This window comes from Saimiri boliviensis, chromosome 6, assembly GCF_048565385.1.
Source record: "Saimiri boliviensis isolate mSaiBol1 chromosome 6, mSaiBol1.pri, whole genome shotgun sequence".
NCBI lineage: Eukaryota > Metazoa > Chordata > Mammalia > Primates > Cebidae > Saimiri > Saimiri boliviensis.
The window spans coordinates 84,880,157-84,896,848 of NC_133454.1; the positions used below are offsets into that span (position 1 = coordinate 84,880,157).

At 40.5% G+C, this 16,692-nt stretch overlaps 1 protein-coding gene, 1 long non-coding RNA gene and 1 other non-coding gene across 8 annotated transcripts in view; 2 read left to right on the forward strand and 1 right to left on the reverse strand.

The window, feature by feature from the left end:
* The window catches only part of INSC (INSC spindle orientation adaptor protein), a 128,270-nt gene extending 122,054 nt beyond the window's left edge, over positions 1-6,216 (forward strand). For all 3 annotated transcript variants that reach the window (XM_003919869.3, XM_003919870.3, XM_074401135.1), the window contains 3 exons: positions 698-853; positions 2,324-2,400; positions 5,562-6,216. In XM_003919869.3, the coding sequence (XP_003919918.1) occupies positions 698-853; positions 2,324-2,400; positions 5,562-5,690 (362 nt within the window). In that variant the 3' untranslated portion in view covers positions 5,691-6,216. The remainder of the gene's footprint in view (positions 1-697; positions 854-2,323; positions 2,401-5,561) is intronic.
* LOC141584864 (uncharacterized) overlaps positions 1-16,692 on the reverse strand; it is an 82,847-nt gene that overhangs the window by 58,075 nt on the left and 8,080 nt on the right. For all 4 annotated transcript variants that reach the window (XR_012518105.1, XR_012518106.1, XR_012518104.1 and 1 more), the window contains exons 2-3: positions 7,325-7,477; positions 5,513-5,659 (exon numbers count right to left, since the gene is read on the reverse strand). This is a non-coding gene — a long non-coding RNA (uncharacterized LOC141584864). The remainder of the gene's footprint in view (positions 1-5,512; positions 5,660-7,324; positions 7,478-16,692) is intronic.
* Positions 7,317-7,480, forward strand: LOC120364857 (U1 spliceosomal RNA). The gene has a single exon (XR_005579990.1). It is a non-coding gene; the product is annotated as a U1 spliceosomal RNA (small nuclear RNA).

A 16,692-nucleotide genomic window follows, 5' to 3' on the forward strand; every position in this document is an offset into this window, starting at 1 on the left:
TAGGAGGCTTCTCAGCAGACATTATAAATCTCTGTCTAACTACTACACCCTTTTCCAGCTTGAGTTCTCTCTAAAACATTTGATCTAGTCATTATCAGCTAGTCATAACCAGCTTAGGTTTGGATCACCTGTTACCAGTGGGATTCATCACCACTGGACCTATCTCAGATGCAGCCAGTATCAGATGTGAAGAGGTGATGGAGAGAAACCGGTTATCTGAGTTTCTTTCATTTTTGTTTTCTTAATCCCAAATGTGATTCTACATCTGAATTTCAATAGCAGCTCCCCCAGCTACTAACCATGTGACACTGGGCAAGATACTTCACTTCTCTCTGGGCTTCAAAATGGAATTATAATGCTACCTAATTCATGAAGCTACTGGAAGATTTTAGGGGATTATGCAGTTACTGTGCATTTAGCACAGTGCTGAGTATGTAGTAAAAGCTCAATAATAGCATTAAAAAAGTAAATATGTCTTCAGATGCTCCTTACAAGTATAGTGACTTGGTACATGGATTCACCCTCAGGAGTAGAAGGCATGGAGGAGTGGCCTTGTCCAGCTTCCTCCCTCTGGGTGAGACCCCTGAAGTAATCCTGACAACCTGTGCCTGTACCCTGCAGCCATCTGTCCAGCTGGCCCCATGGGGAAGGCTCCATGCTGGGGGTAGGTACCAACTATTCCTTGTTTTCGGCCTAGGGGTCCAGTTAATCATGGGCATGCTGTCTGAAAAGCCAAGGTCTGGGACCCCCGCTGAGGTGGCAGCCTGTGAGAGAGTCCAGCAGAAAGCTGCAGTGACCCTGGCCCGTCTCAGCCGAGACCCAGATGTGGCACGGGAGGCCGTGCGGCTCAGCTGTGAGTAGTGCTTGCTGGCTGTGGCTGGAGTAAAGTGTGGGGTTTGCGGGTGGAAGCAGCTCTGATTTCATGGTGGCAACAGTGGACACAGGGCGAGGGCTGGCTAGGGTAAGCCCTATCTCTGGGGGCTAGAAAATGCTGGGATGGAGGCTCAGGGTACAGCTGCTAGTCTAGTTTGTAACCTGGGGCTGAAGCAAAAGGGAGAAAGGACCTAGAGAAGTGAAAGTTGGCCAGAACAGTGACTCACCTGTAGACTGTTAATAAGAACCCCATTCTTTCATTCACTCATTCATTTTTTCACTTGCTCTGTTATTTATCTGCTCACTTGTTCATTTATTCATTAATTTATCCTTTAGTTCATTTATTCATTAACCCATTCGTGACTTCATTATTAATTCATTCATTAATTTACCCATTAACATGCTAATTCATTCAGTTAGTTACTTATTTACCCAACAAATATTTTCAGAGCATCTACCCTATGCTAAGCTGTCTTCTGAGCACTGGGCATGTAACATTGGATATGACATTGTTCTGACCACAGGGGCTCACAGCCTCACAGAGGTGACAGATAAAGAGATATTCTCACTTCAGAATCATGGGAGTGACACTCAAAGCATGTCCATGGTACATTTGACATGCAGAAGAAGTAGTCCGTGTTTATCTGTGTGGGTCAAAGAATGTTTTAACAAGGGGATGAGTCCTCTGTGTGGTTTGATGGGTAAGTAAAAGTTACTCCCATGTGAAGGCTGAGAAAGGGCTCTGCAGGAAGAAGCATGGGAAAAGGCATGGCAGTGTTGCCAATCATCCAGGTACCCCAAGGGACAGTGATAGGTGGCCTGGGGCAGCAGAGGGTTCCCGCTCCTTCAGGACCTTACAGAGGATGGACACACAGACTGCATTTGCATGCCTTCTACTATTATGTTATAATGAGAGTTTTTTTCCTTAAAGTTGAAAGAAGTCAGTCTGCATTGAAAAGCTAAGTCATTCACTTAACTCTCCCCAGTAAAGCCCTAGGAAATATTAGTAGAGTCTGTAGTTTTCTGTTATTTTAGCCACAATATATTTTCTGACTAAAACAGGTACTTGAGAAAAAAAGGTATAGCTAGGAATTTTGTCTGCTAAAGATTCAAATATTAAACATAGCTCTGGTAAAATCAGAAATGCCTGAATAGGAAGTCCTTTCTCGGTGACATGAGCACTATCTCTGCCACAGTTTTAACTAAGCTTGGTCTTAGCAGCCAGTGGCTGCTGTAGCACCTGTGGTTTTGGCTTGCATGTTTCAGCTTGGCCTGACCCTGACCAGGGTCTGTTCATCACTGAGGGAGTAGAAAGTTTCTGTCACAGACTCCCCCAAGTGGGTTCATTCCCCTTCTCTGGCAGATTGGGTGTGCAAAGGAGGCCCAGTACCTCTGGATCAGGCCTGGCTAGGCCCCGTCCTGGGCTTGAGGCTCTTTGTGTCTCCTACAGGCATGTCCCGTCTCATCGAGCTCTGCAGATCCCCGTCAGAGAGGAACAGCAGTGATGCTGTGCTTGTGGCCTGCCTGGTGAGTTTTCAGTCTTCCTCAGCTTTTCCCCTGGCCTTTGGGAGGCATACCAGGGGCATAGGAGAACTGGCTGTGCTGTAGCTGGCTTCAATAAGCCATAAAACCTCTCTGGGCTTTAGCGTTTTTCTTTGGGATTCAGATCATTGTAATATTTGTTTCACTTGATTCATAAAATTGTGATGAAAATTATAGGAGGTCATATGTGTGAAAGATGGGGGCTGAGAAACCCCTCTTCCCTCTGTTCTACTACTACAATTTTAGGAACCAGGAACCTCTGAGGCTCCTGTGGAATGCTGGCTAGTGGTATCTATGTCATGGTGCCTGCAGAACACAGGAGCTAGGATAGGGATATCTCCTGCCTATTTCAAAGGTAATGAAGTGAAAAAAGCCTCCATTTCTCCCTACAGGGAGCACATCTGCTGGTGCTTTTTCAGCATTGTAACTTCCTCCTTCTTTGTGGGATAGAACTAGAAGGAACATGACAGGACAGAGTGGACTATTCAGCCAGGCACCTGGATCTTCACCTTGAACACAAACAAGTGTGTCCTGGGAGGTCCCCACCCAACATCTTTTTTGCTAGGGGTCCACCGTGAAATAATCAATAGTGCCAGACAGAAAATGCATGCTTTGTCTTTATACTCTCCCTGTTAGGGCCTTAAGGATTCCTGTAGTAGAGTAGCTTCCATTTGGAAACTTTTAGGAGCAGGGAAGCCACTCTATAAACAGAACCCTTAACTTCCAGAAGAATGTGCCGGCTCTTGTAATCAAAGAACACAAGAGAGAAGTGATGGATTAAAGATTCTTCAAGCTGTCTTGCAGTAAAGTCCTCTCCTCAGCCCATTTTTAGCTGAGCTCATCTCTTTTCTGGGATTTTCTGATGGGCATTGCACAGTTGTAGAAACAGCAGGGCATTGCTGTCAATCACACCTGTCTTGGTCATACCGTTAATGAGCTGTGTGACATTTGATAAGTCACTCGGTGCTATACATTTTATTCAATAAATGTTTACTGAATGGTTCTGTTTTCCATTCCCTGTTGTAGGCTATGGGGATACAGCTGCAGGAAAAAAGACAAAAATCTCTGTGCCCTCTTGCTGTGGCTTTTATTTTGGTAGATTCAAGGCAATCTTAATCTTTTTGTGCCTAACGATGCAAAAATACATTGATTGCCTTATCTCCTCATCTTCAGAAAATCCCTGATTCTATTTTAATGGTGACAACTCAGTCACCTGAATGGGGTTATCTTTCCCAGTCGGATTCAAGAAGAATCAGAAAATGCTATGAAGTTTACCCTCTTTAGCCGGTGGGGTAAATCATGCCCCATGAGAGTCGAGATGTGCTAGTTAGAGATAGTTCTGGGGGCTCTACTTTCTGTTGCTAGGGTCACAGACCCTGCTCATTAATGCACAGAGATACATGCTCCTTCTCTTTGATGTGGCCTGGACATGACCGCACCTATGACTCCCAGCAACCAGCTCAAGCTATCCTCTCTTTTCACTTGGTTGGCCTGATTTCTTAGCAACAGGCTACCTGCCATGTCCAGGTAATGAGCAGTACTCCTGCCTTGTGCTTAGTATAACCTCATATCCTGGTGTTGCAGCATCCTACCTGTGTGCGTAGGTATAAGTGCCCTGGAGTCAGACTCCTGTGTGATGTCTGGAAGGCCACTTTCCCTCTCTGAGCCCTAGTTTCCTTGTTTCCAAAATGGAGATCATGACACTTAGCTTGCAGCATCATGTAGGGATTAAGTGAGGTGCTATGGGGAGAGTCTCAGTGTTTGCATTCCCTCTTTCTTTGCTTCTTTTGCCATTCTAGATATTCCCCCACTCTTTTTGCTTCCAGGGGTTAGAGGGGAGGGACACCTTGTTCCCTGCTGTGTATATGCTCAGGAAGAGGGAATAAATTAATATTCATCAAGCACTTAGCATGAATTGTCTCAGTTAACTGGTAAACACTCATAGGTAGGTGCACAGCTCACATTTAGTTTCAGGTTGCTATACAGTAGACCTCAATATTAAAGCACTTCATTTATTCATTTCTTTTCAGCCAAACTTATTGAGCCCTGTGCCAACCTCTGTGTTGTCTGCTGTATATACAGAGAAGTGGAAAACAAGATTCTTACTTTCAAGGAGCTCAGAATCTAGTGTAGGAGATAAACACCTAAAAGCTAGTTATAGTCAGGTGTGAGAAGCTTGAGGTCAGCCCAGAGGCCCTGGTTGCACAGGAGAGGGAGGAATGGACTGTCTCTGCTTCAGGGTAATTGGGGAAGGCTTCATGAAGGAGATGGCAATAGGCTAGAGCAGGAAGTCACTTCAAGTCACAGGTAAGAGTATGAGCAAGGAGGAGGGAGAACAGCTCAGAGGTAGAGCATTGGACTGCAGATTTGATTCTTTTAGACTCTCACCATGAGAATGAGTGCTACTCTGCAGGAATGTGCACAATCTCAAGGACCAGAGGGGTCATTTCAGCTGGGCCATCATAGATCAGCCAGTTATCAGACAGCCTGACTGCAAATACATCAGTTGAACCTGGCTCGGATCAGGAAAGCTGTGCAGCTGACATATAGAATTGTGAGCCACAATAAAATGCTTATTATTAAGTTAAAAAAATATATAAGCAAGGGCACATGGACATAAACACAAAAATAGCATACTCATTGCTCATTGTGTGGGGAGCTGGGGAGTGACTTTATTCTGCGGGCACCTCTCTTTCCTGTTCATCCCCCTTGCCATATGTTGAATTTCTTAGTAGCGGAATCTCTATCTACTTTTACAATATGTTCTCCCTCTCTTTTCTTCTTTTTTCTATAGTGCTTTGGATAGGACCTTATTGAATTTGTGCATAAATGAATAGTTCTTGCTGTTCTAAGGTTACTCTAGGGATTTGGAAACAATAAAGACCATTATTAAGATTATTAACAGCTTTCAGATGACATACATCTTAGTGATCAAGGTGCAAATAAAGCCAGGTGACCAAGGTTGCTATGGTGACCAGATGATCAAGATGGTCACTGAGGTGCCGAACGGCCAACATGACAATCAGCCCAAATTGCCTGGTAAATGTACCACTTCCTGAAATGCACATTTCAGGTTAGGTGAAGGAAATACATGTACCTGACATGGCCCAGTCTGACATGTGTCACCTCTTCTGTCTTCTCCCCAGGCTGCTCTGCGTAGATTGGCTGGGGTCTGTCCTGAAGGCCTCCAGGACTCTGATTTCCAGCAATTGGTCCAGCCTCGGCTTGTGGACTCCTTCTTACTCTGCAGCAACATGGAGGAGAGTTTTGTGTAGCGAGTGTGGGAGAAGAAAGACATTTGGCTGTTCTCACACACCCTCTGAGTATGCACCAGTGAACACACCTGAATACATACCAGCTCTCCTCATCTCCTTATTTATACTTAACTTATTTTTTGGGGTGAAATTAACGGAGGGCAAAATCTTAAAGTAACATCGTCAAACAGTCTGCGGTCCTTGGGAATCTTCGTTTTTATTTTTTGACTTCTGTAGCTTTTCAGTTGCAGATGTTGAAATTCATAATGGCTAATATGGCAGATTGTCATGAGTGATTCCACTTCATCTTGTTTTCTCTACTCCTAATATATAATCTTGCCTCATTTTTTTGAACTTTGGAACCGAAGTATTTCAACTACCTAGCAGGGTTTTTATTTTTTTTTAAGTTGGATTTGCTCTTCCCAAAAATCTAAAATGAATTTCATAATTGGGTAGACTATATTGGAAGGAAGTTTTTTTTTCTTTAATTAATGGAATCATGTAATATGTATCCTGGATTTTCTTATTAAATTGTATTTTAAACTAAGTTCTTGCTTCCCAAGGTTTCATTCCCCAAAAACTTTTCCAACTGTTAAAAGTACATACAGAATTGTCTTGTTTTCATAGGTGTATAAATAGGTGAAGTTCTGAATGATTTAGTGAGAAACCACAATGACTTTCAAAAATACTTCCAAAGGCACCAGAAACTCTGCTTCCTTTGTCTTCTCTGCTTTTGTGTAACCTCCTATTCAGCTCCTGGTGAATAGAATCCTCAAACGAGGCGTATTGAATGATTCCTTCTCAAAAGTATATTTGAAAGCAGTGGTGTGCTGAAGCCAACTCATGCCCACTCATAAGGGACAACTGTGAGAATTTCTTCCCAACTCTGCACTTAGTGACCTTGTGCTGGTAGCTGTGAGCTACCTTTTGAACTCTCCTGTTGAAATTGGCCATAGTGGGAGTATTTATACCCCAGAAATTAGCAGATGCTATAATGCACAGCTTTTGCTTTTTTTTTTTTTAAGAGAGAGCTGGTTTACTGATACCATGGCTTGAAAGTATCACAAGATCTGTGTATCCTGAAAATTTTAATGTCATCAAATTGTGATATAACTTTACACAATATAATTGTGTAAAATTGTGATATAATAATGTTTCAAGAAACACTTCTTAAATTCCCAACTACTAGTTTAAGTGAGTTAACCTATTGAACTAAGTCCTAGGCTAAGCATCTAACATGTATTATCTAATTTATTCCTCATAATAATCACATGAGAATGAGTATATGCATATATGTTATTATATATGTTCATATTATTAATTACTTTCCCAAGGTCACTAGCCAGTAAGTGGTGCTAGGATTTGAACTTGGCAGTATCTATTACCAGAGCCTTTGCACTGAAGTCATATGCGATATAGAAAGGTAATGTCTAGGTCCTCCCACCTAATGTGAGGATGATGATGATGATTATGATGATAGCAAACACTTGGCCAGCATTAACCAGGTGCCATGCACTTGTTTGTTATCATTCTCTAAACAGACATTAGCCTTTATTACTACATACTCATTTTACAGAGAAGAAACAGAGGAAATTCGTTTTACAGCTGAAACCGTGGAGCTGAAGTAGCATGAAAATGGCAGACTCAATACTTACCTGGCAGGGGAGATACCATGATCACGAAGGTGGTTTTCCCAGGGCGAGGCTTATCCATTGCACTCCGGATGTGCTGACCCCTGTGATTTCCCCAAATGTGGGAAACTCAACTGCATAATTTGTGGTAGTGGGGGACTGCGTTTGCACTTTCCCCTGAAAAAAAAAAAAAAAGAAAATGGCAGACCCTGAATTCAAACCAAGGTCTTCTGAGTCCTTATACAAAGCTTCCATTTTTAGAAATATGGGTTCTCTCTCTCTCTCTCTCTCTCTCTCTCTCTCTCTCTCTCTCTCTCTATATATATATATATATATATATATATATGGGTTTTATGTATATATACATATATTTATGGGTTTTATATATATATATATATATATAAAACTGAGTTACATAGATTGTTCAGATATTGGCAACTTTCATTATGTCATATCAACAAATAACTTTTGTTATTATTATCTCATCAGAAAAGTTTTTAAATATTGGGAAGCTATCAAGCTTGAAAGCATAAATTGTGTCATTGGCAACAAATACTGTCAGTTGTTTCCCTTGAAGAGACAGACTCACTTTGTTCATTTTTGAGAAAATGTCTGCCAAATGCCTCAGTCTCAATAACCACAGTTTGTCAATTATTCTTTCAAGTAAAAATAGTGTTTCACAGAAAAAGCAACTAGTTCATACTGCAATTCAAACAATCACACAAGTGCCTTTCTCTCAAAACTGACATATATTTTGCCTTGGCATACAGTAGAAATGCCTGAAGTGCAGTTCTCATATCACTCAGAATAATTAAATGACACGTACCAGGGATCAGAATTTAATATACTTAATATTTTTTACTGCTTCATCAAGGATATTCCTAAGTGGAATTGGCATTTAAAAAATTTAAGTGTGTGGCAGTGAAGAATACAGTAAGTACAGTTTGGTGCCACCGCCTTGATCATATTAAGGTGCAATTTTACCATTGCTTTTGCACCATTCATGCAAATGTCAATAATTGGAGAAAGGTAAATAGCTTCTTAGTATTTTTATAAAAATAGTTTTGACCTCACAGAGCTCCTGAATGTGCCTTAGGAATCCCCAGAAATCAGGGGCCCTACTTTTGAGAATCAGTGATCTAGTTTAATACTCATTTTATAGTGAGGAAACTGAGGCCTGTGTTGAGGGGAAGCAAATGATTTTTCCCCAGAGCATACAGAATGAAGAATAAATCCCAGCCTTTTGCATTCAAGGCCAAAGTTCTTCCCATTCCTCAATATCAGGCTAGTTGGTCACTGATACCACAGAACTGGAAGAGATTAAAGGAGAGTAACTATTTGGATAATATATAATGCTGAAAATTTCCACACTGCAACCTTTATTGTAATGGTGTATGTATATCAGTCAGGGACCTGGTAGGAAACAGAATTTAACTCAGGTGGTTCAAATAATAAAGTTTTAGTAAAGAGACTACTTGGAGACTTGAACACAGAGTTAAGGGAGCTATTGAGGGATGCTGAGTCGCTCAGAGACTAACCACCACAGTAAGGCCTTGCCATCCTAAGGGCAGAAAGGCCAAGTGACATAATAGTGTTACCAAAGTCCACTGAGAGCTGCAGTTGTGGCAGAGGGGCTATCCAGTAGACGCCATAGGGACTCAGCCACTGTGAGGGACATGGAGTCTGGTCAGGAAGGCAGCAGGACAGAAATACCTGGACCATCTCTTCTCACCTTCTGACCTCCTGCCATTGCCTCCCATTGGCTAGTACTCTGGTGAAAGCCAGCTATGAAATCCTCTGGAACAAGCCTCTTGAGAAGAGAACAAGGCAGAGAAGAGCAGAGATTGGATCTAGGTAAGGTTAGGAAGGGGCCAAACTGAGAATAATAAGCACAGGTAGAAAAGTCTACATCCTTTCCTATTCTCCGAAAAGCAACCAGTGGTACTTTGGGCCTGCAGCAAAACATCAAGTAACAGGATTTATGAGACTTCTTTTAAAGAAAGAGAAGGTAGAGGGGTTCTAGGTACAAGCAAATAATATCCCTCCTGGGACCCTTGCTTCAGAAAGAAGAACCAGGAAGAATGGAGTGGGAGATGGCAGCACTTGGGGAAAATGGAGGTAGCTTGTGTCCCAGGCCTCAGAGTAAGGAAGACAGAGATATTCAGGGAATCACAGAGTAATTCCAGAGCCCCAGGAGTTGGTACAGAGCTGAATCAAGTGCAGCAGACTGTTAAAATCACAGAAGGTCTATAAAGAGAGGAGTCAGTGTGGTTGATGGTTCCTGGAGATGGGACCAAAGACTGTGGCTAGGGGTGTGCTCCAGGGAAAGGTCTAAGAGTCTTCACCTTCCACGCCAGCCTCTGGTTCTGTCCCATGGTTTTTGCATAGTATCTTTCACCCTACTGACTCTCTACCTGCACTCTGTACAAGACAACTACTATACCGGGCAGGACATTGGCCAGCTATGTGGCCTTGGGCCTTCATGATTGAGGCCATGGCATAAAATCCTCACTGGTCAGGCGTAGCCACAAGTTAGCTCAGCTCACACAGATCAGGTTGGAATGGGAGTGGCTGATTGATTAAAAGTTAGGATTTCCTTGGCCTAAAGCACACATATTGCATGAAATATTCCTTTATCTCTAGGCCCTAGGACAGGATTAAAGCTGGGACTGGGTTTTCAGGAAGTCCACAAGTTGAGTAGAGTGTATATCTATATACACTGTCTAGATGGGGAAATCTGGACACCAGATTTTTTAGGATAAGTGGGCAGCATGCTATGGAGAAAGTCACCACCAGTTGGAATCAGGATTCCTCCATGAGTTAAAAATCCTAGCTCTATCACTTTACTATTGTTGACTTTGGACAAGACTTGATACCTCTATGAGCTTCTGTAATCATCTATAAAGTAGGGATAATACTCCTGCCTGACCTCCCTCTTAGGATTAGGATTAAGATTAAAGGAGATCATTTGTATGGAAGTTCTTAGTCCACTATAAAGTTTTGTGCAAATATAAGTTGTTTTCATCATTACTGTCATTTTGGAAAGGACTCTGTAGATAACCCAGTACTTCATTTTACTTTAGCTGGGCTCCCTTGACAGTCTCTCTTCTAACAGAATCCTCCATTATTGCTCACACATCTCCATTGAACATCCTTATCTTCTCTAATATTTGACAGTCTTCAGGATCAGGAAGTTCCACCCTATGTGAAGCCATACTCTAAAAATTCATCTGTTGTTCCTAGTGTTGGTGTCTATCTGTTGGCATATTATCTGTTGAACAAAACAAATTACTCCCAAATTTAGTGGCTTAAAACAATAACAACCACAACAACAGCAACAGCAACAGCAACAACAACAACAACAACAAATTTATTCTCACATTTCCTGTGGGTCAGGCTTTCAGGAATGGCTTAGCTGAGTGGGTATTGCTCAGAATTTCTCCTAAGTTTCTAATGAAGATGTTGAAAGCATTTACAGAATGGCAGAGCAAGGGCTTCCAAAATCTGCTTCTCCATAAAAGCAATGAGAACACTGTTAACGATTGTAAAAATCAATTTTTTCAGAACTTTGACAATTAATTAAAGGCTTACAATAATCCATGGAGTCCTAAAGAAAAAGGCCTGAATCTCTGTAAGAACAGTGAGCTTTGTAGTGTTTAACCTGTCTCATTCTCATACCTCTCTCCCTAGCTCCAGTATATTCTTAAAGATCAGCAGCCTCAAGACTACAATAGCTGTGAAAAACAGCAGCCTAGCAGCTCCTGGAAGAAGAAAAATGAATTGAAGTTTCTGTAAAAATTCCAACTAGACATCCACATGCAAAAGAAATCTGGTTGGAATGCTACATTATGCCAAACACATAAATTAACAGAAAATGCTTCATAGACCTAAGTATAAGAGCTAATACTATGCAAGTCTTTGAAGTAGACATAGATGTAAATCCTCACAATCTTGGGTTAGACAATAGTTTCTTGGTTATGATGCCTAAAGCACAACAGACAAAAGAACAAACAGGTAAACTGGACTTCACCAAAATTAGAAACTTTTGTGCTTGAAAGACCACCACTAAGAAAGTGAAAAGGCAACCCGTGACATAGGCAAAAATATTTTCAAGTCATATATGTGATAAGAGATTGATATCAGGTACAATAAATTCTTAAAATTCAATGATAAAAGCACTACCCAATTAATAGCTGGACAAAGGATTTCAATAGATATCTCTCCAAAGGAGACACACAAATGGCCAAAAGGTATGTAGAAGATACTCAACATCATCAGTCATTAGGGAATAGAAATAAAAATTGCAATGAGATACCACTTCATACTGGCTAGGATTGCTAAAATAAAGACAAGACAATAACAAGTATTGTTAAGGATATAGAGAAATTATAACCCTCATACATTCCTGGTGAGAATGTAAAATAGTGCAGGCACTTTGGAAAACATTCTTTTAGATCCTCAAAATATTTAACATAGAGTAATCATATGACCCAGAATTTCCATACATGGTATATGTTCAAAAGAAATGAAAATGTGTGGTCACACAAAAACTTGTACACTAAGGTTCATAACGTCATTATTCATAGTTGCCCAAAAATAGAAACAACTCAAATGTCCATTAGCTGATAACTAGTTTATGAAAATGTATTAAACCATACAATGGAATATTATTTGGCAATAAAATGAATGAAGCATCAATGTAGGCTATAACAGTGATTAACTTTGAACACATTATGCTAAGTGGAAGAAACCAGTACAAAAGGCAACATATTGTGTAGCCATGCCTGTATGGATAGGAAGTAGATTAGTGGTTGTCAGGCGCTTTGGGGAGGAGAAATGGGTAGTAACTGCTAATGAGTATGGAGTTTCTTTCTGGTGTGATGAAAATTAATGGTAAATGTTGCACAACTCTGTGAATATACTTAAAATCCAGTGAATTATACACTTTAAACAGATGAATTTATGATATGTGAATTGTATCTCAATTAAAACTGTTATTTTTAAACATTTGTTAGCCAGGGCTGTAGTCATGTGAAAATGTAAGCAGGATTGGAGGATCTGCTTTCAAGGCTGCCCATTCACCAGACTGGCAAGTTGGTGCTGGTTGGTGGTGGGAGGCCTCAGTTCCTCTTCATTGGAGCCTCTCTGCAGGCTGCTTCAGTGTCCTCTGGACAGGGCTTTAGCTTCCTCTAGAGTGAGTGATTCAAGAGAGAGAGAACCAGACAGAATCCATCCTTTTTATGACCTAGCCTTAGAAGTCACTTAGATGACTTCTGACACATTTTGTTAGAAGTATGTAACTGAATCTAGCTCTCATTCAAGGAAGGGGGAATGAAGCTCCACTGTTTGAAGAGTGGATTATCAAAGAATTTTCAGACATTTTAAAACCACCATATTGATTGTATTTTTAGCAAGGCTTTTCTGTCTGATATGCTATTTTAATAGTCACACTCATGTTTTCCAAACTCTTTCTAAACTGCTCACTCAATTTCAGGAAGTCTAAATGTGTCAATATACCTCAGGTACCAACCATCTCCCGGTGTCCTACTGCCATCATAATGGGCATACAGAACTGAAAACAAACCCATCCTTTTCCTTCTACTCCCCTCCACGTCTCTCACCATGCCAGCCACCGACTGTGGTAGAACAAAGCCAGCAACAACTGCATTTGTTAGAAGAATGAAGGCAAAGAGAGATTGCCACTGAAATTTGATTTCAAAAACAACAGTTCAAAAAAGAATAAAAGGAAAATGTAACAAGCAGAAGAAAACATACCTTCTTGCTTAATAACAATATTCCACACTCTTTGAATTTTTTTTGCTTGGGGTAAGGCTGGCTGGGAGCAGAAAGTGTGTAAGTCTAATTTTATAAGTTGTGGCAAAGAATAGGAAGAGAAGATCAAAGAAAGAGGGAACCAAGAGCCTATTCAAAGGCATTGAGACACAAATGACACCACGTAAGCTTCCAACATAAGATCCTTCATGAGAGGATTTGCCCCTGGAGGACCTGCAGCTCTGTCATGTATCATCTCTGGCTATATTAAACCTCAGAATAATTACTGTCCTTCCAACACTGTCTTTTTGTAACACCCACAGATTCATAGTGTGGCAAGATGATGTTACACATAAAGGAAACCTTATTAATAAGCAAAAGAAGAGGAGGAAGAAAAGGAAGTTGGACACAGAATGGAAAACTCAGGCCAAAGACCTACAGGGCCTTTTTTTCTTTAAATAATATTGAGAAAGGTGGAAACCTTTAAAGAGAAAGTTTAAATGAGGAAAGAAGGGATGACATCAAGCCCTGGATGAGATTTACAGTTAAAGCCCATAGCAGGTGGGAGAATGTCATGTCCTCCCTCTACCGGCTGGAGGACAATGGCTCTACAAAGATCCAGCACCACATCTACCAGCTAGTAAGTGTCTGGTGCTAAGTGCCTACTTTCTTCCTAATTAGCTTCTGCAGTGTAGGGCAGGCAGGAGACATGACTCAGTCTCAACTGATGAGACCCTCTCCAAGTCCAACCAATTTTAACAGAGTCTTGGAGTGTGGACTGGGAGCTTGGCCATATCTATGACCTAGGTAAAAAGCCATAAAGGGACCCTGGGGCAAAAAATCCTATTCTGGAACTCAGAACAGTGAAGAATTGAAGGAGTCTTTCTTCAGCTCAGGGGCTCCATTTGAAATTTGCCTCAAAGTATGGAGCAAATGCTGATCGTGTTTGTTGAGTGCCTCCTACATGTGGTCATTTTACCAAGTGTCACCTCTCATTTTCCCATTTGTGAGTTGGGTGCTATTATTCATACTTCCACCTACACTCTCCATTACACATGGGGAAACAGAGGCTTAGACAGATTAAGTAGTGTTGCCAGAACCATAAATTTAATACTGATCGAAACCATATCTCTTTGAGTTCAGAAGTCACTTTACTTTAGAAAGAAAGTAGTGACTTAGCACCAGACATTTATTAGCAGGCAGATGTGGCACTGGCTCTTTGTAGAGCCTTTGCACCCCCCAGCAAACCTATCATGAAGGTCTGCTCTAGGTTCAGGAAAGAAAAATAAGTATAAGTAAATGCCAGTATTACCTCTGATTTTAGATTAGAGGGTGGTGAGTTGTAGATAAGCAGCCAATCCCTTTAGAAAAGCTGTATAGTGGTTAAAATTGTAGACTGTCATGGATTTGAATCCTGGCTCTACCATTTACTAACTATATAACTTTGGGCAAAATATATACTTGCCTGTGCCTCAGTTGCCTCATATGTAAAATGGAATAATGATAGTACATTAGGCATAGGATTGTTGTGAGAATTAAATGTGGTAATGCATGGAAAAGCCTTAAAATAGTGCCTAATAGCAAGTGCTCAATAAACGTGGTTACAATTGAAGTTAACTGAATCCCGCCTTTGCATCTATTCAGGTTGCCTGATCCTGCTTGACAGTGCTTCAAATGCAGACCTGTAGTGTGTTAGAAACAGAGACTATTAATCCTGTGAGGGATGCAGAGACCATCTAGGCCAATCTCTATATCCTCCACCTAGGAATGAAGAAACAGGTTTAAAATTACAGAGCAAATAAATGGAAAAGCTAGGACTTGTATCCAAGAAATAACAATTACTACCACTACCATAGCTGGTTTTTTTTTTTTTTTTTTTTTTTTGCACTTGTTCTGTGCCAGGTACTGTACATATACTACTTCACTAAATTTCTAAAACAGTTCCTGCTAAGTAGTTATTACTGATCCATTTTTACAAATAAGGGAACTGAGGCTTAGAAAGACTTTATGTCTTGCCCAAGATCACATAATAGAGGGCTGGATTTGACCAAACACTTCCTGAAACCAAAACCCATGATCATTCCACGTGTTACACATATATTTTATATATGTTATTTTATGTATGTATACATAAGCCCAAACACCATACATGATCTTAAAAGTAAAATACTTTGGCAAATTCCAAATTTTATTTGAAAAAAAAAAAAAGGTTTATATTTTAATTAGTTAATTCTTAAGCACAGATACACAATATTTTAACACTTGCTAAAATTTCAGTCATAGATCTGAAAATTATTTCAGGGAGAAAGAATAGGAATAAGAATAAAATATAACTTAAATAATGAAAAAAAAAAAGTCCTGTGCAATTCCTGATCAACACCAGAAAAATCTCTAAAATATCTACTCTTTATTCTAGTTTCACAGTAAACCATCAAAGACAAATCAAAGTGAATGCTACACATTATCCGCTCAACTTTTAAAGCATTGACAGCCTTTGAGAACAAATGCTTTAACATGTCTTTTTGTTAGATATTTCTGATGGTTCTTTTGTAGACATTCTATTTCCACATTCTTGTCTTCTTTACAACTTTTGGTGCTATCCATAACTGACAAAAACAGAAATAAGAGGCTATTTGTATGTATGTATATGTGTGTGTGTGTGTGTGTGTGTGTGTGAGAGAGAGAGAGAGAGAGAGAGAGAGAGAGAAGAGAGAGAGAGAAAAGAGGGAGAGAGAGAGAGAGAAAGAAAGAGAGAGAGAGAGTGTGTATTGGACTTGAGGTCCTCAAAAGAAACTATGTAGCCCAAATAGAAATCCATAAAGGAATTTTTATAAAGCGTTCTCTAACAAGATAATCTATGAAGGGATATTTGTTTATTTTCAAATTTTAGCATTACACAGATAAAAGAATCTTCAGTTTGCCTACATGGTTGACATGGCATTCTCTGTAAACTCCATGGCCTCTTTCTTTTCCACCCTGAGATTGAATCAGTCCCACTGCAGACATATCCCACCAGCAACTGTTAAAAAAGACCCAGTTCTCACTCTGGTGCAAGCCTCGATGATCATGCATGACAGCTGGAACATGGGAGTCACACTACACATGAAGGAGTGTGTTTCTGCTCTTAGGGAAGGCAGGGGGAAAAGCAGCTTTCAGGGCATTAGCCCCGTTTTGCAAACGTGGCTGCTTATACCATTCCCAACTGCACTGTGCTTTCAGCAGAATCCGTGCATGATTTGAGGAACAAGAGTGGGGGAAGGGACATGTTAATTTTTAATGGTTTTTGAAAAATGTATTCTTTAGACCCCAAACATGATAAAATTTAATAATGAACTTACCTATACTTCTAAAATACTTCTGAATTCAAAAGTTCACCATTTAGCTGGTGCATAAATGTATCACAGAATCCATCTGAGGAAGTTCACAGACTCATATCAAATTGGCACTTTCCTATGGCAGTTCTTGGAGAAAATTTCAAAGGCCCAGGTAGCAGGCAAGAAAAGTGGAAGTCTTTCCCTCAAATTCATATCCAACTTTATTTCCCACCTCCAGAATACCATCTGATTTTTCAAACATTTTCCTCAAGGGGCCAGTATTTGGGTGTGACATGGAGCTCTCAC